General features: G+C 44.7%; 1 protein-coding gene across 12 annotated transcripts in view; it reads left to right on the top strand.

The window, feature by feature from the left end:
- The first annotated feature begins 2,678 nt into the window (after positions 1-2,678).
- LOC144503777 (serine/threonine-protein phosphatase 6 regulatory ankyrin repeat subunit C-like) overlaps positions 2,679-21,931 on the top strand; it is a 202,902-nt gene continuing 183,649 nt past the window's right edge. For all 12 annotated transcript variants that reach the window (XM_078228639.1, XM_078228637.1, XM_078228640.1 and 9 more), the window contains exon 1: positions 2,679-2,958. In XM_078228639.1, the coding sequence (XP_078084765.1) occupies positions 2,932-2,958 (27 nt within the window). In that variant the 5' untranslated portion in view covers positions 2,679-2,931. The remainder of the gene's footprint in view (positions 2,959-21,931) is intronic.

Raw genomic sequence — 21,931 nt, 5'->3', positions numbered from 1 at the left:
CGCCTCCATGCTGTGGTACCGGCTGGTCACTTTGACCCCTCCCCCTGGCTTTGTCACCGATATGCAGAAAGCCCTCGTGCGGTTTTTCTGGGACAACCGACTGCACTGGGTCGCTGCCGAGGTGCTGCATCTCCCGATTGAGGAGGGCGGACAAGGTCTGGTGTGCCTCCGCACGCAGCTAGCGACCTTCCGCCTCCAGACCCTGCAGCGATATCTTTACGTCGAGCCTCCTCCACGATGGCGTGCGATGGTGACGTATTTTGTCCGCCACTTGCACGGCCTCAATTACGACGTGCAGCTCCTGCACATCAACCTGGGGCGTATTCCCACCTCCCTGCGGGAGTTGCCCGTCTTTTACCAGGACCTCCTCATGGTCTGGAACACGGTCGCCTCGCGACGCAGCTCTCCCCCGTCAGGAGTAGCGGCTCTCGTGCGAGAGCCGCTGCTCAGGAATCCGCACCTCCAGCCTTACGACTTCAGGTGGCTGGCGGAGAGGAGGGCCGTGGACGCCGGGGTGACCAGGATCGGGGACGTGCTGGATGGCGGAGGAGCGGGCTGGATGAGCCCCGACGTGCTGGCTGAGCGTGCGGGGGTGACCGTCCGGCGCGCGGCCAAAACCATCCAAGACCTTAGGACGGTCGTGCTCGGCCCCGAGTGCGCACGCGGTCTCGAGGCGGCGCAGGCGTGCGGTGGGATCCCGCCTGAGCGTTCCCCTGCTTGGACGGAATTTCACATTGGCCCGAAGCCTAGACCCCCCCCCCCCCCCCTGGGTCAGGTGCCCCACTGCGTGTGCCGCCTCGCGGAAATGCCCTCCGTGCCCTTTTCCACCGTGCGGAGGCGTTTCCTGTACGGGCTGCTGCTGCACACCTTTCACTACCGCGTCCTCGCCCATTGCCCGGATACACCTTGGCGAGCCTTGTTGCCGCCGGGCGGCGGAGGTCCCCAGTGGAGGTCCCTCTACGGAGGGATCTCCCCCAATTATCTCGGGGACCTGGGGTGGAGGGTGCTGCACGCAGCAGTGCCGTGCAACCGTAGGTTTTTCCGGTACACGGGCTCCCGAGACTGCCCTTTCTGTGGCCTCGTGGAGTCCGTGGACCATGTCTACGTTCTGTGTTTTAGACTGCACACCCTTTTTGGTTTCCTCAAACACCTTTTACTGATGTTTTGTTTGCACTTCAGTCCCACGCTCCTGATCTACGGGCACCTGGTGCGGAGAGGGGCGGGTCGGGATGCCGACCTCCTCGTGAACCTGCTCCTGGGCCTGGCGAGACGCGCCATCAATAGGTCCAGGCAGCGGGCGATCGACGGGGCCGTCCATCCCGACTGTCTGCTCCTCTACCGCGGCTACATTCGCGGCCAGGTGTCTCTGGAGAGGGAGCATGCGGTGTCCACGGGCGCGGTTGACGCCTTCCGCGACCGCTGGGCGCCGCAGGGGCTGGGGTGTATTATCGACCCCGATAATCACCTTTTGGTTTGACGTTTTAAGTTTCCTTTCGACTTTGTTTTTGGTTCAGGCTGTTCCCCCCTTCCTTTTGGGGAGCTGCCCCTTTTACTTTGTCCCTAAGTTAATTTGAGTTCGTTTACTTGATTGGTATCGAAAGAAATATTTGATTGGTATCGAAAGAACTACTTGATTGGTGTGAAAAGGAATCATAGTCAGAGTACTTAACTTTCTCTCTGCTCACATTGTCTGCACCTGTAAGGACTTGATTACCTGTTCAGACTCGCAATCCAACCATTATCTTGTAAATTGAGCCTGTGTTTATATATGCCCTGTTTGTGAACCCAATCCTCCACTCACCTGATGAAGGGGCAGTGCTCTGGCTACCAAATAAGCCTGTTGGACTTTAACTGGTGTTGTGATACTTCTTACTGTCACTTTCTGAGAGGTTGTGGAAACATAACTTTCAAAAGGGAATATGCTTAAATAAGAAACTTTTGTAGGGCTGTTGGGAAAGATAAATGCTGTGGATGCTGGAATCTGAAACAAAAAAAGAGAAAATGCTGGAATACCTCAGCAGGCTGAGCATCCTGATGAAGGGTGATCCAGACTCAAAACATTGGCTCTATTATCTCTGCTCAGATGCTGTCAGACCTCCTGAGATTTTCCAGCATTTTCTGTTTTTGTACAGATTTTAAAGGGCCCACGCAGACACGGTGAGCGCTGGCCTCCTGTGCTGCATCTTTATGAAATCTACACCCAAATGTACTCATTTTATTGTGGCTCTCTGGACTGTTTTTGGCAAATGGCCAGCCAGAACAGTGTCCCTTTAAGATTTGTTTCACCATAACCTTTGTCTAGCACTTTGTTTGCAACTCCAACATTCTTAAAAAGATGCAGCTTCTTTGATTTGATTTATTGTCACGTGTATTAGTTTACATTGAAGAGTATTGTTTCTTGCACTCTATACAGACAAAGCATACCTACATAGAGAAGGAAAGGAGGGCAGAATGTAGTTTTACAGTCATAGCTAGGGTGTAGAGAAAGATTAGGTTGGACGGCTGCAAGCAGAATTTGGGTGGGTGGGGAGGGGATAGCGAGTGGAGCCCCACAAACAATTGGATGTGCAGGGATTGTGACAGGCTACTCCGAGCCCACGCTGCTCCTACTGTTGGGGGGAGGGGGGGGGAATGCAGCGGCGGGCAGAATGTTGCGGCGCTCGCGTTCGGATGACATCAGTTGATGGAATCCTATCGGGCTCGCGCGACTTCCGTTCCGAGCGAGGCAGGCGGCGGCGGCGGCGGCGCGCGAGGGGGGCGGCCGTTGTTTTGCAGCCGATTTAAAAACAAATTGTTTTCACTATCAGCCGGCGAGGGGGAAGTTTTATTTAAAAACAAAAAAACAAAACTCACAATTGCCATCGATGCTACAGCGAGTGTGCCGGACGGGCTCTGTGTGAGGGGTGTGTGTATATGTGAGCGGCAGGAGGAATGGGTGTCCTCAAACTGACGGAGCAGGTAAGAAAGCCGAGGACCGCGACCGGGGAAGATGGAGGAGGAGGAGGGGATGGAGAATATTGGGGAGGGAGGAGGAGGACCTGCCAACTGGTTCAGGCGCCGAGCCGAAAGGAGAACTGGGCCGGGAATGGAACACAAACATCCCCGATGCCCGGGGCTGGGCTCTGACTCGGACCCCCTTCATTCGCCTTCGGTCGGAGCTGGGAGCCAGGGCTGCCCCGGAGGGAGGGCTTTTTTTTAATTGGGGGGGGGGTGAGGGGGATGGGTCCAAGGCAACTCGGCAATTGAGCTGCGTTAACCGTCGCGCTTTTATGTAAAATGGGCTCTAAATCTGGGCTGGCCGGTGGAACGAGAATAGCTGGTGATATTTTTGATGCATTTTAAAAATATTTCTATTTTTAATGCGGAGCAAGTCTGTGCCATGGTTTTTTTTTCTCTAAGGAAAGGAGCCCCGGGCTGTGTTGCTGTTTTGAGAACTGCCTCTCGGATCCTGCTGGGGATATGAAAATACATTTCACATATTTCTCCTCGTTTTATGTTTAACCTCTAGATTGAAATAATGTCACTTCCCTGTTTGCCATAATTCAATTAGATTAGTTCTGTTATAAAGATGAAAGCTTCATCATGAACAATCAGCTGTCGAATCCGATGAGGGGGGGCGGGGGGGGTGAAGGGTGCAGGAAACAATTGTTTTAATATGCTTTTCGTCCTCTTTATATATCTTGACAATTAATGTTTTCCCTGAGGTAATTGTTTATTGATATGTCAATGTAAGATGTTTGCTTCAGAGTATGTGAGAAAAGGACGATGATAAAACCTTGAATATTATCCTTCCCCTTTGCACGACGCTAAAATGTCAGTTACGTTTTAGATGCAGCCTGTCAGTAATTTGTTTCATCTTGACTTCCTCTTTTGAAATATTGCGAAGACTGAGATGCTTGGTTTTTAGCATTTCAATCCGGCAAGCGGAAGGAGCTGCAGTGGGGGAAGGTTATAGTAATTGAGACATATAATTTAGAAATGGTTACATCTATTCCAGTTGTTTTAAAAAAAACTTTTTGTTTACGTTACGTACCAGTGTAAGCTTTGTAACAATGTTAGATAGTTAGACAGGAGTTGGAGCAAATTGTGCTTCGAATTTGACATTTGGATTATTTCTTGTTTTGCTTGCAGATTATTGTAGGAGATCTAGGAGATATTGTAGGAGAACATTTCTGTTTCTATCTCATGTTAATGAGAGTAGTCCTTTGTAAATTACTTTTTGCGTCGTCTGCCCTTGGTGCAAATCGTACTGAAAGCAAATACTGCCGAATAACAGTGATCAGAAATACATAGGCATTATAAGTGATGGGAAGCCTCTGTGGGCTGCAAAATTGAAATCGGGCTTATTCACCAGCCATGACTCCATGAATAAGATTAAATACATTTAATACATGCTGAATATTTCGTAAGTTTATAGAAAATGCTTAATCATTAATGGAATTATCAAACTTCAAATGGTTAAAAGTATTTATTCTTTGGACACATCGGGAATGCACAGCTCTGTTGTATGCAATCAGTGTGCACCTCGTTTCACTTGGCTTTGCTTTACGTGCATAAAACTTCAGTCATGCCTGTAGGAAATAAACTATGTCCATGGAAATCAGTGGAATGTGGCAACCCTATGCATGGGCAATAGAATGTCGTGTGAACCACATGTAGTCCCAGGACCGCCAGTTGCCCACCACTAAATTAGAAGCAGGAATAGGCCACTTGGCTCCTCCAGCTTGCTCTGCCATTCAATAAGATCATGGCTGATCTAATTTTAGCCTCCACTTCACATTCCTGCCTAGCCCCACCCCCCCCCCCCATAACCTTTCACTCCCTTGCTTGTCAAGAATCCATCTACTTCTGCCTTAACTATATTCAAAGACTGCCTCAAGCATCTTTTTGAAGAAGAGAATTCCAATCTCTCAACCCTGTGGAGAGTTTTTGTCTTAAATGGGTGACCCCTGATTTTTAAACAGTGGTTCCGAGTTCTAGATTCCCCCACAGAGGGAACGCACTTTCCACATCCATCCTGTCAAAATCTCCTCAGGACCTTTTAAGTTTCAGTCAAGTTGCCTTTTCTTCTTCTAAACTTCAGTGGTTACAAGCCGACACTACTTGGCATTTCCTCATAAGACAACCTATCCATTCCTGGTATTAATTGAGTAAAACGTCTCTGAATTGCTTCCAATGTACTTGCATCTTTCCTTAAGTAAGGAGACCAGTACTGTACACAGATGTGGTCTCGATGCTCTGCATAAATTGCCTATTCTTGTACTCTATTCCCCTTACAATAAACTGAAACATTATATTAGCTTTGGTGATTACTTGCTGCAACTGCATACTGATCTTTTGCAATTTGTGCGCTGCGACACTCAATTCCCTCTGCAATCTCTCACAACTTAGATAATATGCTTTTTATTCGTCCTACCAAAAAGAACAACCTCATACTTTCCCACATTGTCCTTCATTTTGCCAGATCTTAGCTCACTCGCTGAAAAAATCTATAAGATTTTGTGGTCTGTGTACTCTTCACAATTTATTTTCCTACCCATCTTATGTCATCAGCAAATTTAGCAACTATACCATCCCTTCATCCATATAATTTATATAAATTGTAAAAAGTTGAGGTCTCAGCACTGACGGCGGCACAGTGGCACTGCTGCCTCACAGTGCCAGGGACCCAGGTTCGATGACCGGTTTGGGTCACTGTCTGTGTGGAGTTTGCACATTCTCCCCCTGTCTGCGTGGGTTTCCTCCGGGTGCTGCAGTTTTCTCCCACAGTCCAAAGATATGTGGGTTAGGTGGATTGGCCATGCTAAATTACCCCTTAGTGTCCCAAGATAAGTAGGTTCGGGGGATTGTCAGGGTAAATACATGGGTTTACGGGGATAGGGGCTAGGTGGGATTGTTGTTGGTGCAGGCTCGATGGGCCAAATGGCCTCCCCCTGCACTGTAGGGATTCTATGTTAACCTAAGTGGTTTATCGTTTCTACTTTCGATCTGTCTCCCTTTTTGAATAAAGCATTACTGGAACAATCCCCAAAGCCAGTGAATTTTGGAACATTGAAATGAACACATCAATTATCTCACCAGCTGCATCTTTTAAGATCCGAGGGTGAAACCCAACAAGACCTATGGACTTGTCAACCTGCAGTACCAGCAATTTGCGAGTGAATGTAATTTTCTTGATTTTTCTCCCTCCCTTATAATCCTGGTTTACAGCAATTTTTAGGATTTTACTTGTGCCCCCTCTTGTGAAGACTGATGCAAAATACCTGTGCAATTCATCTGCCATATTTGTTGCATTATTAATTTCTGCAATTTACCTTCTACATGACCAACACTCACTTTAACTTTATTATTAAACTATCTATAAAACCTTTCATGATCTGACTTTATATTTTCAGTTATCTTTCTCTTGTGCTCTACTTTTTTCCTCCTCGTAAATCTTTTGATCATTCTTTGGGGTTTTTTATATTCTGTCCAATCTTCTACCATCCACCTTTGCGCAAGAACACTGGTTGCAGCATGGTTTAGGTGTAGATCATCCCAATGCTATGGCCCCACTTTCCCCAGTACTGGTGCCAGTGCCGCACAAACTGGAACCACTCCTCTCCTATCAATTTTTGAGTCACATGTTCATCCCATGAATTTTTTGTACCCTATGCCAATTTTCACATAGCTCAGATAACACTCCAGAGATTTCAACCTTTTGAGGTTCTACTTTTTAATTTGGTGGCTAGCTCCTCATCATCTCTGTGCAAAACCTCTTACCTAGTTCTACCTATGTCATTGGTAGCTACATGTAGTATGGCAACTGGATCTACCCCTCCCACTGCAGGTTCCACTCCAGCCCTGAGCAGATGTCCTGAGCCCTGGCAGCAGGCAGGCAACACAGCTATCTGGACTTTTGCTCTTTGCTGCAGGGATGAGTGTCAACCTCCCTCACTGTACTGTTCCCTTACTACCACCACTTTCCATTTTGTTTCCTTGCTTGAATGTATTCCTGTACCATGATCAGTTTGCTCATGCAAACAAACAGAAAACTCAAACTATTGGACAATTAGAAATCATAGAAAGAATCATAGAAACCCTACAGTGCAGAAGGAGGCCATTTGGCCCATCGAGTCTGCACCGACCACAATCCCACCCAGGCCCTACCCCCAAATATATTTTACCCGCTAATCCCACTAACCTACGCATCACAGGACTCTAAGGGGCCATTTTTTTTTTAACCTGGCCAATCAACCTAACCCGCACATCTTTGGACTGTGGGAGGAAACCGGAGCACCCGGAGGAAACCCACGCAGACACGAGGAGAATGTGCAAACTCCACACAGACAGTGACCCGAGCCGGGAATCGAACCCGGGACCCTGGAGCTGTGAATCAGCAGTGCTAACCACTGTGCTACCGTGCCGCCCCATTGCAGAGGTTGACACTCTTGCCTCTGGGTCCATTTACCTGCCTCACTTGCAGGCACACCCTCCTGTCCCTGAGCACTGACCAAATCAAAAGACCCTATCCTAAATGGTGTGACTGTCTCCTGGTACAAAGCATTCAGTTAACTTTACCCCTCCTTGATGGATCGCAATGTCTGATTTTCAGCATATAGTTCAATGACTCTGAGCCAGAGCTCCTTGAGCCATGAACTGCAGACATGTTTGCCCTGGATCACACTGGCATCAGGAGCTTCCACATGCTAAAGCTTTGACACCGCCACTAATTCTGTCATCCTATTGTTTTAATTACTTTGTGATAGTCACTTACTTATGTGGCCTTTTTATATATTTTATGAGCTGTACCATCAATTCCTCTACTATTCTAAACTTTCGTTTTGGAATAGAGTTTAGAAGGGTGGCACAATGGTTAGCGCTGCTGCCTCAGTGCTAGGGACACAGGTTTGATCCTGGCCCCGGGGTCTCTGTGTGGAGTTTGCATATTTTCCCTGTGACTGCATGGGTTTCCTGCAGATTCTCTGGTTTCCTCCCACAGTCCAAAGATGTGCAGTTAGGTAGATTGGCCATGCTAAATAGCCACTTAGTGTCCTATGATGTGTACATTAGATGGATTAGTTATGGTAAATGTGTGGGTTTATGGGGAAAGGGCCTGGATAAGATACTCCGTCAGAGTCAGTGCAGACTCGATGGCCTCCTCCTGCCTGTAGACATTCTATGATTCTTGGGACTGGAACAGACCTCAACCCCATACCAGATATTCAGCAAAACAGCTAGCTCCTTTCCCTGCAGTAGAATAATAACCAATTGTCCAATAGGTTTGGACAATCCCTTTCAAGGCGAGAAAGATAATTTTTTTTTAAAGAAAACGAGCACCTCCTTTCTCGTTCCCCCCCCACCCCTTACTGAATTCCCCCACTTCTCAAACTCTCAGCATGCACTCAGTTCCTCAGCTGAACTTGCTTTATTTTTGCAAAGTTGAGCTAAATTGTTTAAAAGGCATCACCACCAAAACAGTTGTTTAATGTGTCAATTTTCTATAAATATGATTAGAGTCATATACACGTTTGTAATGCAAAGTTTGACAGCTTTATGTTACTTTCCTTGCAATACGGTAAGGATTTCCTCCTATCGATTGGGACAATCAAATCAATAATAGTAGAAAATGCATGACCCACTCAGCTGGTCAGACAGTACCTGTGGAGATAAACACATGGATTAATATTTTGAATATGGGGCCCTTGGAAAAATGCTTTAATAGATCATAGAATCCCTATAGTACAGAAGGCCATTTGGCCCATCGAATCTGTACGGACCAGAATCCCACCCAGGCCCTATTCCCATAACCCCACGCATCTATCCTGTAGATCCCCCTAACACTCGGGTCAATGCAGCATGGCCAATCTACCTAACCCGCACACCTTTGGACTATGGGCGGAAACCGGAGCACCCGGAGGAAACCCATGCAGACATGGAGAGAACATGCAGACTCTGAACAGGACCGGAGGCCTGAATGAAGGATCCATCTCTGAAATGTTTGCTATCTGTTTTCTCTACAAATTCTGTATGACCTTAGTGTTTCCAGTAATCTCTGGTCTTTGTGTCAGTTTTTCAGTGTTTGATATAAACAAAGCAGGTATCTGCAAGCAAATTCTTACCAGTAAAAAAGGAAAAATGCATTTGTAGAATGGCACATCATGAGATTGTGAAAGTCAAAGTGTCTCAACCAATTAAGTGCTTTTGAAATCATTGTACTGCAAGAAACTGCAGCAGCCAGTTTATGCACAGCAAGATACCTCAAACAATATTGAGGGAATTGAACAACTCGCTTGTTTTAAGAGCATAAAGCTTTTATTAGCTTTACCTTCCATGAATTTTAACTGTTACCAACTGTTCCTTGTCTGTGCATGGAATGGTGGTTTGAGCTTTGGGGCATATGCTTGTAGTCCACCTTTATAAAATCAGTCTTTTGAGAACAAAGGAAAGGAGTTCTGAAAATTGGTAGTCTTTAATGTTCCATGATTTTACTTAAATTTTCAGATGCACTTAAAAGCATCATGTTGTAAATGATTTTTATATTCCAAAATTCTCTTGCTAACTTTCTAACTCCAGTAAGGAGGTGCAGAATGATCAATCCTTTACTATTGGCAACAACACATTTCAGTGGTTACTGGTTTTGCCATTTTTTAATTTTAAACCTTCCCTGTGCAAAGTGATAGGGATAGCCCGGGTAATTACCGACTGGTGAGTCTAACCTCAGTGGTTGGTAAACTGATGGAGAAGATCCTGAGGGACAGGATATATGAGCATTTAGAGAGGTTTAGTATGCCCATGAATACTCAGCATAGCTTTGTCAAGGGCAGATCGTGCCTTACGAGCCTGGTGGAGTTCTTCGAAAATGTGACTAAACACATTGACGAAGGGAAGGCGGTAGATGTGGTTTATATGGATTTTAGCAAGGCTTTCGATAAGGTCCCCCATGCAAGGCTTCTGGAAAAAGTGAGGGGGCATGGGATCCAAGGGGCTGCTGCCCGGTGGATCCAGAACTGGCTTGCCCAAAGGAGACAGAGAGTGGGTATAGATGGGTCTTTTTCTAAATGGAGGTCGGTCACCAGTGGTGTGCCCCAGGGATCTGTTCTGGGACCCTTGCTGTTTGTCATTTTCACAAATGACCTGGATGAGGAAGCGGAGGGATGGGTTGGTAAGTTTGCCGACGACACGAAGGTTGGTGGGGTTGTGTATAGTCTGGAGGGATGTCAGAAGTTACAGAGGGACATAGATAGGATGCAAGACTGTGTGGACAAGTGGCAGATGGACTTCAACCCAGATAAATGCGTCGTGGTCCATTTTGGTAGGTCAAATGGGATAAAGGAGTACAATATAAAGGGAAAGACTGTTAGTACTGTAGAGGATCAGAAGGACCTTGGGGTCCGGGTCCATAGGACTCTAAAATCGGCCCCGCAGGTGGAGGAGGTGATTAAGAAGGCGTATGGTGTGCTGGCCTTTATCAATCGAGGGATTGAGATTAGGAGTCCGGGGATAATGATGCAGCTATATAAGACCCTCGTCAGACCCCACTTGGAGTACTGTGCTCAGTTCAGGTCGCCTCACTATAGGAAGGATGTGGAAAAGATTGAAAGGGTGCAGGGGAGATTTACAAGGATGTTGCCTGGATTGAGTGGCATGCCTTATGAGGATAGGCTGAGGGAGCTCTGTCTTTTCTCCTTGGAAAGACGAAGGATGAGAGTAGACCTAATAGAGGTGTATAAGATGTTGAGAGGCATAGATCGGGTGGACTCTCAGAGGCTTTTTCCCAGGGTGGAAATGTCTGCTACGAGAGGACACAGGTTTAAGGTGCTGGGGGGTAGGTACAGGGGAGATGTTAGGGGGAAGTTTTTCACACAGAGGGTGGTGGGCGAGTGGAATCGGCTGCCGTCAGTGGTGGTGGAGGCGAACTCAATAGGGTCTTTTAAGAGACTCCTGGATGAGTACATGGAGTTTAATAGGATGGAGGGTTATAGGTAGGTCTAGAAGGTAGGGATATGTTCGGCACAACTTGTGGGCCGAAGGGCCTGTTTGTGCTGTAGTATTTCTATGTCCTATGTTCTAAAGTGCTTGGATGCTTCTCGGCACATTTTTATTGTTAGTTTGGGTATTGTTCTGATATAACTTTGGGCATTGGGTGCAAACACACAACTCTGGAGGTATAAACAAATAGAATTTCCACTTCAGCTCAATTGGCAATCTGGGCCCAAACTGCATTTTAATTGTGCTAGTTTTCTGAATTGAATTTTTTTTTGCTCAAGTTGCTGCATATTTGCATATAATTAAAAGTAAAATCTTTCATGGACCAGTGTAATTAGGCAGCATTTTAGAAGGCAATTATTTTTAGAGTATTTATAAAAATCCTTGTACAGTGTGGACCCCAAATTGCAGAAATCCAAGAGGCCCCTGCTTTATTTTAGCCATTTGCTTCTAAAACCTTGCAGGTCAAAGTAGGTGAAAGCATTGAGCTCTGAGTTGGAAAGGAAATTCTTTATTTCTTCAATGTAGGTGGGATTAAATTTGATCTGAGTGTCTTTTACCTATTTTATTTGGGAGGGGCAAAACTTGCAACAAGAAATGAGTTGAAGTACAAAAGCAAATAAGTCTAATTCACACCTAGTATCATTATTAATTAGGGCATTTGCTTACAGTTGACAGCTGAAAGACACAAATGTGCATAGCCAGAAATCAATAAAAGAGCACCAAGCTACCTTTTAAAAATGTTGCTAAGACATTCGATTCCAAATAGTAATTTGGTAGTAGAGAAACAGAGTTTGTTCCTTTAATATCACAATGTGGTATATGAACTTCAGTGGGATGTATGCCTAGTATCACAAAGACTGGTGGGTCACATCAAACAGCATGTCCTACCTGCTGTTCATAATGGGCAAGCACCAACATATGCATGCAAAACTCAAAACACAATCCAACATTAGATATGATTATTTGATGAGACAACATTTGCTTAATGATCCTGTGTGTGAAGAATTATGCTGATGGCCAACTTAGATTGTCAGCCAGGCTCGCGGTCTGCCACATTTGTGTGTACTGAAAGTTACATACATTTATACATAGAACCCTGTTCTTTGCAAACAGAACATTTACGCACATTGTGCCTGTTTCAGCTAAACAAAATAAGTGACAGCCGTTCGCTGACTATTTTCTCAAGGCAATGTCTTGACCAATTGGTTAAAGTGCCTGGTTTAAATTTCAAACAATGCTTGGCAGTTAACTGTAGTCATATGGTGCATTCTCCATGTCAATGCCTCAACCATCAGAATCTACTTGCCAACCAATCCGCACTTTCTTCTCATTCAGTGTAACTTGTTGTTTTCCCTTTGATTGGTATTCTTGCAAAGTGTCCCCGATGAGTGAAAGATAAAAATCTTTGTGTCTCTTTTTTCAGAAATACATTCTATTCCCCATGCCCTGCTCTTCTGTCACCAACATGGTAACTGCATTTCTGTCACATTGTTTTTCCACTCCCACTTGTACAAAACCTCTGATTCACTTTCCAGAATTTGACCCTGCATGATTCTCACTGCAGTAATGATAAATCCAGTGACCTTCAAATCTCATTCTCTTTGCATTTTGACAATCTCTAGGGCCCTCATCCTAGTCCTGCCAAACCCCAGGGTCACCCCCAAAGTCACCAAGCTGTGGACTCCCTCCACAAGGAGGTAAACCTCATTGCTCTTCCCAGGTATTGCGAAGCACCAGATATCTACCTTGAATTATGCATTTTACCTGCCACTTTGTTCATTCTGCACTTTAAAACTGGTAAGAGAGTAAAAATAGTGTGGGTAAAGGATACAAAAAAAGTTACAATTTTTACAGAATTGTGGAATTAATTTCCAAAGCACCAGTAAAAATCCCTGACTATTCCTTAAAAAATATATTCAGTCAGTGCTCCCGATAATCCCTATGTAACACCCCATTCTATAAAACTGCAAATCATCTACATCACTGAGGAATACCATGGGCGGCACATATGTATTCTTTTGCTGGTATAAGGAAATGATTTGCACTAATATAGTGCTTTTCACTGGATGTCTCGATGCTTAATGGTCAGTGATGTACTTTTGAAATATAGTCATTTATAATATAGACTTGCGCAAAGTCCCACAAACAATATTGTAATAAATACCAGATAATCTGGTTTTTGTGATGTTGATTGAGGGCGGCACGGTAGCACAGTGGTTGGGGCAGCACGGTAGCACAGTGGTTAGCACTGCTGCTTCACAGCTCCAGGGACCTGGGTTCGATTCCCAGCTTGGGTCACTGTCTGTGTGGAGTTTGCACATTCTCCTCGTGTCTGCGTGGGTTTCCTCCGGGTGCTCCGGTTTCCTCCCACAGTCCAAAGATGTGTGGGTTAGGTTGATTGACCATGCTAAAAATTGCCCTTAGTGTCCTGAGATGCATAGGTTAGAGGGATTAGTAGGTAAATATGTAGGGATATGGGAGTAGGGCCTGCTTGGGATTGTGGTCGGTGCAGACTCGATGGGCCGAATGGCCTTTTTCTGTACTGTAGGGTTTCTATGATTTCTATGATAAATATTGGTTAGGGTACCTAAATAATGATGGGGAATCTTTTAGGTCAATGGGCCTTCGTTTATCACCTCATCCAAAAGATGACACCTCCAGCAATGCTGTGCTCCCTTAGTACTGCCTTGATTTTAATGCTCAAACCTTGGAATGTGGCTTGAATTTGGGACTTCGACTTGGTGAGAGTGCTACCAAGTGAACCACAGGTTACGCTGACAGTTGATATAGACTGTTCTGAGATGTTGAAAAGAAAATTATTAAAGTGTGTTCTACATTTCCATAGTTATTTAAATTTGATGGTGAGACCCACACTGAAGGAATATTTCAAAATGGAAAAATATAGTATGATTGAGCCTTGATTGATTATTACATTTATTAAAAAATTAGTACCGGTTTTTAGAAAAACATCTTTTCTTGCGCCTTGACGTTGATGCAGTGCAAGGTTTCCCAAATGGCCAACATATGTCTCTGAAATGGAGTTTGTGGAGCAGCTGTTCTTGGTTGTTCCAGGAATAGTCTGCTGAGGCATTTTATATCTCTCTCAACTGCAGTACAAAGGTTGCATTTATAAAAATCGGGTTATTAAAGTGATTTGGGTAATATTGCTTTTTATCCTCTTTCATAGAATCACAGAATCCTACAGTGCAGAAGGAGGCCATTCGGCCCATCGAGTCTGCACCGACCACAATCCTAACCAGGCCCTATTCACATAACCCCATACATTTATCCTTGCTCGTCCTCCTTACATTAAGGGGCAATTTAACACGGCCAATCCACCTAACCCGCACATATTTGAACTGTGGGAGAAAACCGGAGCCCCCGGAGGAAACCCATGCAGACACGGAGAATATGGAAACTCCACACAGATAGTGACCCAAGCTGTGAATTGAACCCTGGTCCCTGGCACTGTGAGGTAGCAGTGCTAACCACTGCCACTGTGCCGCCCCACTTTCCCCTTCTGTCTTCAAATAAAAACACATATCACTTTTTAAGAGACAGTAGTCAGAAACCAGTTCATCAGTCCCCCCACCTCCCTCCAAGGAAGTCACTCCTTTATGGATCAGTACCTGAAGGCTGCATCCTATTTTCCCTCTCTGAGACCAGCTTAAATTGGGATCTCTTTAGAAAATTCAAAGTGAAATGTGATGATGATGTAGGTATGTAATTATTCAATTGTTACACTGCTTGAATGTTTGATAATTTGTCTCAGAGGAAAGAAAAGAATGCTGGAAAATGGTTGGATGAGTTGCTCGAGGAATCTTGGGGATTAGACTTGTGAAAATAAATATGGCCACTAAACATGAATTTCTGCAACAAAAACAGAAAATGGTCTGACATAGGGTCATCCTGACTTGAAACGTGGGCTCTTATTCTCTCTCCACAAATGCTGTCAGACTTCCTGCGATTTTCCAGCATTTTCTGTTTTTTGTTTGATTCCAGCATCTATAGTATTTTGCTTTTATATGAATTCTTGCACGTAACTTTGAAATGTTTGTATGCATCTCTATGTATTCTTTTAAATAAAACAATTTATATGTCATGGTTTGATCGTTTCATTCTACTATTAATGCTATAAGTGTCCATGGTTTTATTTTTCCATTTAGTTTGGAAGTATCTCTAACAATTGGGCATGTTCAACTGATATTAATATCTCAAACCTACAATGAAGCATTAATTTTGTAGAGAGCAATTTATTGCTCATTAGTATGTGCCATGTATGCTGAGGTACTGAGCAAACCATGTAGGATATTGTTCCTTTGTGGCTGTAGTAGTAAAACAAAATGTACAGATTTTGTTATGGTTCGGTGGCACAGTGGTTAGCACTGCTGCCTCAGTGCCCAGGACCCAGGTTCAATTCCCGGCTTGGGTCATTGTGTGCGCGGAGTTTGCACATTCTCACCATATCTGTGTGGGTTTCTTCTAGCTCCTCTGTTTCCTCCCACAATAAACATCAATATTCAATTTTCCTTCCTAATCTCTTGCTTTACCTGCATTATAACATTGTAATGGGGAGGGGATCAAAGCGACGTGACTGAGAGTGAGGAAGGTAGCTCGCAAATAGAGAAGGGTTATAGGCAGTGCAAGAGGGCAGGTGGACTGGGAACAGAGAAGGGGAGAGGTCAGACCATAGGATTGAGAGGTGTCTACTCTAATGCCAGGAGTATAGTGAAGAAACAACTAGCTAAAGGAGGAGAGGGCTTGGGAGATGTTAGTAGCGCTTCAACAAACCGGGTCCAGATAAAGGCTGGCATAAAGACACTTTGCCTGAATGCACGAAGCATTCGAAACAAAGTAAATGAGTTGATGGCACAAATCCATACAAATGAATATGATCTAGTGTCCATCACAGAAACGTGGTTGCAGGGTGACCGGGACTGGGAACTGAATATACAGGGTTATCAGGCATTTAGGAAGGATAGACAGGTAGAAAAAGGAGGTGGGGTAGCTTTGTTAATAAAGGATAATATCAGGACGGTAGTGAGAGACAACATAGGCTCTAAGGAGCAAAACGTGGAATCGTTGTGGGTGGAGATAAGGAATAATAGGGGGAGAAAGACACTGGTAGGCGTGGTCTATAGGCCCCCAAATAATAACTTAGAGGTGGGGAGGGCTATAAACAAGCAAATAATGGATGCGTGCAAAAGTGGAACGGCAATAATCATGGGGGACTTTAACTTGCATATTGATTGGTCGACTCAAATTGGACATGGAGGGCTTGAGGAAGAGTTCTTGGAATGCTGTCGGGATTGTTTCATTGAACAGTATGTTACAGAACCTACGAGAGAGAGAGCGAGCTATCTTGGATCTGGTTCTGTGCAATGAGACAGGTAGGATTAAGGATCTTCTTGTGAAGGATCCTCTTGGGATGAGTGATCATAATATGGTGGAATTTCTGATACAGATGGAGGGTGAGAAAGTAGGGTCCCAAACCAGTGTCCTCTGCTTGAACAGAGGGGAGTACGATAGGATGAGGAATTGGCTAATGTAGACTGGGCGAGCAGACTGGTAGGTAGGACAGCTGAGGAACAGTGGAGGATTTTTAAGGAGATTTTTTTAAAGTACTCAGCAAAAATATATTCCGGTGATAAAGAAGGACTGTAAGAAAAAGGATAACCGGACGTGGATAACGAAGGGAATAAAGGAGAGTATTAAAATAAAATCAGATGCGTACAGAGTGGCCAAAAATAGTGGAGAATTAGTGGATTGGGAAAGCTTTAAAGAAAAACAAAGAACGACTAAGAAAGCGATTAAGAAAGGAAAGATAGATTATGAAACTAAACTAGCTCAAAATATAAAAAATGATAGTAAAAGTTTTTACAAGTATATAAAAAGGAATAGAGTGGCTAGAGTGAGTGTTGGACCCTTGGAAGATGAGAGGGGGGATTTAATAGTGGAAAACGAGGAAATGGCTGAGACTTTAAATAAGTTCTTTGTGTCGGTCTTCACGGTGGAAGACACAAATAGTTTGCCGAATATTAGAGATCGAGAGTTGGTGGGAGGGGAGGTCCTTAATACAATTACTGTTACTAAGGAGGTGGTGCTTGGTAGACTAATAGGACTGAAGGTAGACAAGTCCCCGGGCCCGGATGGAATGCATCCCAGGGTACTGAAAGAAATAGCTGAGGTAATAGCAGATGCGTTAGTAGTAATTTATCAAAATTCGCTGGACTCTGGGGTAGTGCCGGCTGACTGGAAAACAGCTACTGTTACGCCGCTGTTTAAAAAAGGAAGTAGACAAAAGGCGGGTAACTACAGGCCGGTTAGCTTAACGTCTGTAGTTGGGAAGATGCTAGAGTCCATTATTAAAGAGGAAATAACAGAGCACCTGGATAAGAATGGTTCGATCAAGCAGACGCAGCATGGATTCATGAAGGGAAAGTCGTGTTTGACGAATCTACTGGACTTTTATGAAGATGTCACTAGTGCGGTTGACAGAGGGGAACCGGTGGATGTGGTGTTTTTAGATTTCCAGAAGGCGTTCGATAAGGTGCCTCACAAAAGGTTGCTGCAGAAGATTGGGGTACACGGAGTTAGGGGTAAGGTGTTGGCGTGGATTGGGGATTGGCTATCTAACAGGAAGCAGAGAGTTGGGATAAATGGGTGCTTTTCTGGTTGGCAGTTGGTGACCAGTGGCGTGCCGCAGGGATCGGTGCTGGGGCCTCAATTGTTTACCATTTACATAGATGATCTGGAGGAGGGGACTGAATCTAGGGTATTCAAGTTTGCTGATGACACGAAGGTGAGTGGGAAAGCGAATTGCATGGAGGACGTGGAAAGTCTGCAGAGAGATTTGGATAGGCTGAGCGAGTGGGCGAGGATCTGGCAGATGGAATATAACGTTAGCAAATGTGAGGTTATCCACTTTGGAAGAAATAATAGTAAATTGGAATATTATTTAAATGGAGAAAAATTACATCGTGCGACTGTGCAGAGGGACCTGGGGGTACTTGTGCACGAATCGCAAAAACTCAGTCTGCAGGTGCAGCAGGTAATCAAGAAGGCGAATGGAATGTTGGCCTTTATCGCGAGGGGGATAGAATATAAAAGCAGGGAGGTCTTGCTGCAACTGTACAAGGCACTGGTGAGGCCGCAACTGGAGTACTGTGTGCAGTTTTGGTCCCCTTATTTGCGAAAGGATATATTGGCCTTGGAGGGAGTGCAGAGAAGGTTCACCAGGTTGATACCGGAGATGAGGGGTGTTGCTTGTGAGGAGAGATTGAACAGATTGGGTCTGTATTCGTTGGAGTTTAGAAGGATGAGGGGTGATCTTATAGAGACATATAAGATAATGAAGGGGCTGGATAGGGTAGAGGTGGAGAGATTCTTTCCACTTAGAAGGGAAACCAGAACTAGAGGGCACAGCCTCAAAATAAGGGGGGGCCGGTTCAGAATAGAGTTGAGGGGGAACTTCTTCTCTCAGAGGGTAGTGAATCTCTGGAATTCTCTGCCCATTGAAGTGGCGGAGGCTTCCTTGTTGAATATGTTTAAATCACGGGTAGTCCAAAGATGTGCGGGTTAGGTTGATTGGCCAGGTTAAAAATTGTCCCTTAGAGTCCTGGGATGCGTAGGTTAGAGGGATTAGTGGGTAAAATATGTGGGGGGAGGGCCTGGGTGGGATTGTGGTCGGTGCAGACTCGATGGGCCGAATGGCCTCCTTCTGCACTGTAGGGTTTCTATGTTTCTATGTAGATAGTTTTCTGATCGATAAGGGAATTCGGGGATATGGGGAGCAGGCGGGTAAGTGGAACTGATTCGCTTCAGATCAGCCATGATCTTGTTGAATGGCGGGGCAGGCTCGAAGGGCCAGATGGCCTACTCCTGCTCCTATTTCTTATGTTCTTATGTTTTTATGTAATTCATGTTCCAGGATAAGCCAGAGTTTTGCAATCTCTCTCCAGTTAAATAGTAAGCCACTTTTCTTTTCTTCACTGTCTGTGTGAAGTTTGTACGTTCTCCCACTATCTGTGTGGTTTTCCTCCGTGTGCTCTGGTTTCCCCCCCACAGTCTGAAAGACGTGCTGGTTAGGTGCATTGGCCATGCTAAATTCCCCCTCATTGTACCCGAACAGGCGCGGAATGTGGCAACTAGGGAATTTTCACAGTAACTTCATTGCAGTGTTAATGTAAGCCTACTTGTGACCTAATAAATAAACTTTAACTTTAAAAGTTTTCTTTTAAGTTGAACAAACATGCACATTTTATCACTCAATTTAAATTTTGTTCATGCTTTCGAAAAATGATAGGTTAGTAGGTTTCAGGATGTCACATCAAAGGTTACAACTCAAGATAAGAGCACGTGGTGTATGGGATAAGGTAAATTAGCATGGATAAGGATTGGTTTGCTAACAAGAAGCAGAGAGGAAAGATAAATGGGTATTTTTTTGGTTGGTAAGCTGTAACTGTTGGAGTGGCACAGGGATCAGTGAAAATGTGAACTTTTAAGTTTTTAAAAAAAGTTTATTTATTCATGTCACACATAGGTTTACATTAACACTGCAACAAGGTTACTGTGAAAATCCCCTAGTCACCACACTCCGGTGCCTGTTCGGATGCACTAAGAGAGAATTTAACATGGTCAAGGAACCTAACCAGCATGTCTTCAGACTGGGAGGAAACTGGTGCGCACGGAGGAAAACCACACAGATAATGGGAGAATGTGCAAACTTCGCACAGACAGCGAAGGAAAGAAAAGTGGCTTACTATTTAAATGGAGAGAGATTGCAAAACTCTGGCTTGTCCTGGAACATGAATTACAATGTTGTAATTCAGGTAAAGCAAGTGATTAGGAAGGCAAATGGAATGTTGATGTTTATTGCAAGGGGAATGGAATATAAAAGGAGGGATGTTTTAATGCAGTCATACAGGATCTTGGTGAGACCACATCTGGGTTACTGTGCATAGTTTTGGTCTCCTGATTTGTAAAATGATATTTGGGGTGGCACAGTGGTTAGCACTGCTGCCTCACAGCACCAGGGACCTGAGTTCAATTCCAGCCTTGGATGACTGTCTCTATGTCGCGTTTGCACATTCTCCCTGTAAATGCATGGGTTTCCTCCGGGTGCTCTGGTTTCCTCCCACGTTCCAAAAATGTGCGGGTTAGGTTGATTGGCCATGCTAAATTGCTCCTTAGTGCAGGGTAAATACAAGGGTTACAGGGATAGGGCTTGGGTGGAATTGTTATCGGCATGGACACGATGGGCTGAATGGCCTCCTTCTGCACTGTAGGGATTCTATGATATAATTGTGTTCGAAGCAGTTCAGCGAAGGTTCACGTGACTCATCCCTGGGGTGAAAAGCTTAACTTAGGTTGAACAGGTTGCATCTGAATCCATTTGGAACTTAATAAGTGGTGACCTTATTGAAACATACAAAACCCTAGGGTGACTTGACAGGATGGATACCAGAAGGTTGTATCCCCTTATGGGGAGTTAAAACTAGTGGACAGAGTTTAAAAATAAGAGGTCTCCCATTTAAGATGGAAATGAGAATTGTTATTTTCTCTGCAGATTGTTAGCATATGGAATTCTCTTCCTCAAAAGACAGTGCACGTTGGGTCATTGAATTTATTCAAGGTTTGGTTCGTTAGAATTTTGGTTGACAAGGGAGTCCAGGGTTATGGAGAACGGGGGGTCAGACAAGAAAGTGGAATTGAGACTGCAACCAGATCAGCCATGATTTTATTGAATGGCAGAGCAGGCCTGGAGGGTTCAATGGCCTACTCCTGTTGCCATGTTCCAGTACATGTGGTAGAAATCTGAAATTAAGTTTGTTGCTGTATGACAGATCATTTGGCACCTGAAAATAGAGAAGATGGCTCCAGATCCTGTGTTAATAATAAGTGAGGTTAACAACCCTTGCTATCATAATGGAGTAAATCTGGCATTCACACAGGCAGAGTTGAATACAGAAATCTAGAAGTTGCTGTCAGGGGCACCCCACGCTCCTACAGGACATGATGTACCTGTCCTCATTGATTTCTGTGCAGAACTCAAAGTCATTGTGCAAAGTTGGGTCCTTCCCCACTAGTTCTCTAACACCTCTGACAGCACCAGAGATCCTGTTTCGATTTCCAGCTTGGGTCACTGTCTGTGTGGAGTTCTTTCCGTGTCTGCATGGGTTTCTTCCGGGTGTTCCGGTTTCCTCCCACAGTCCAAAGATGTGCAGGTTAGGTGGATTGGCCATGATAAATTGTCCCTTAGTTTCAGGGGGATTAGCAGGGTAGATATGTGGGGTTACAGGAATAGGGTCTGGGTGGGATTGTTGTCAGTGCAGGCTTGATGGGTCAAACGGCCGCCTCCTGCACTGTAGGGATTCTATGAAAGGGACCAAAAAAGTCAAATTTGGTTCAGTCAGGAGTAAGTGAGTTTTTAATGCCATGGTGAGTAATAATAACTCCTGCCCAACAACCCTTCTTGCCCTGAAAATGTAATTTTACAAGCAAGATGGTTTATTCTTTCAGGTGGTAATTGATGTTGATGATTTAGGGAAAACTTGACACATTTTGTTTTGCTTAATCTCTCTGGATCTTTTATCTTTCTCTCAATCCCTTTCTAAATCTTGATTTCACCTTCTGTCTGTGGTTTAAATTTAAATTATACTCCTTGCTTTAGAGTGTGTCCCAGTGAGGAATTGACTCTTCCACTGGCTGAACAACCTCGCTGTTTCAAATCTTGCTCACAGAGGCCATGGATAACTTGTAGAAGGCATTGTGCTGGTTCAGATGCCAGATTTGAGATCATCTCCACTCAAAAGCCTGGAGAAACATCTCAGGCAGCTGTCAGCAAGATGAACAGCAAGCACTGTTCTTTCATCACTGGCTGCAAACTCTGGGTCAATATATCTGCGTGAACTTCTTTGGTAATTTTAGATATTGGACAAAGGTGGGGAATTGAAAAAGC

The sequence above is a fragment of the Mustelus asterias genome, chromosome 14 (genome assembly GCF_964213995.1).
Source record: "Mustelus asterias chromosome 14, sMusAst1.hap1.1, whole genome shotgun sequence".
Taxonomy (NCBI): Eukaryota; Metazoa; Chordata; class Chondrichthyes; order Carcharhiniformes; family Triakidae; genus Mustelus; species Mustelus asterias.
This window is presented reverse-complemented; position numbering and strand designations above follow the sequence as displayed.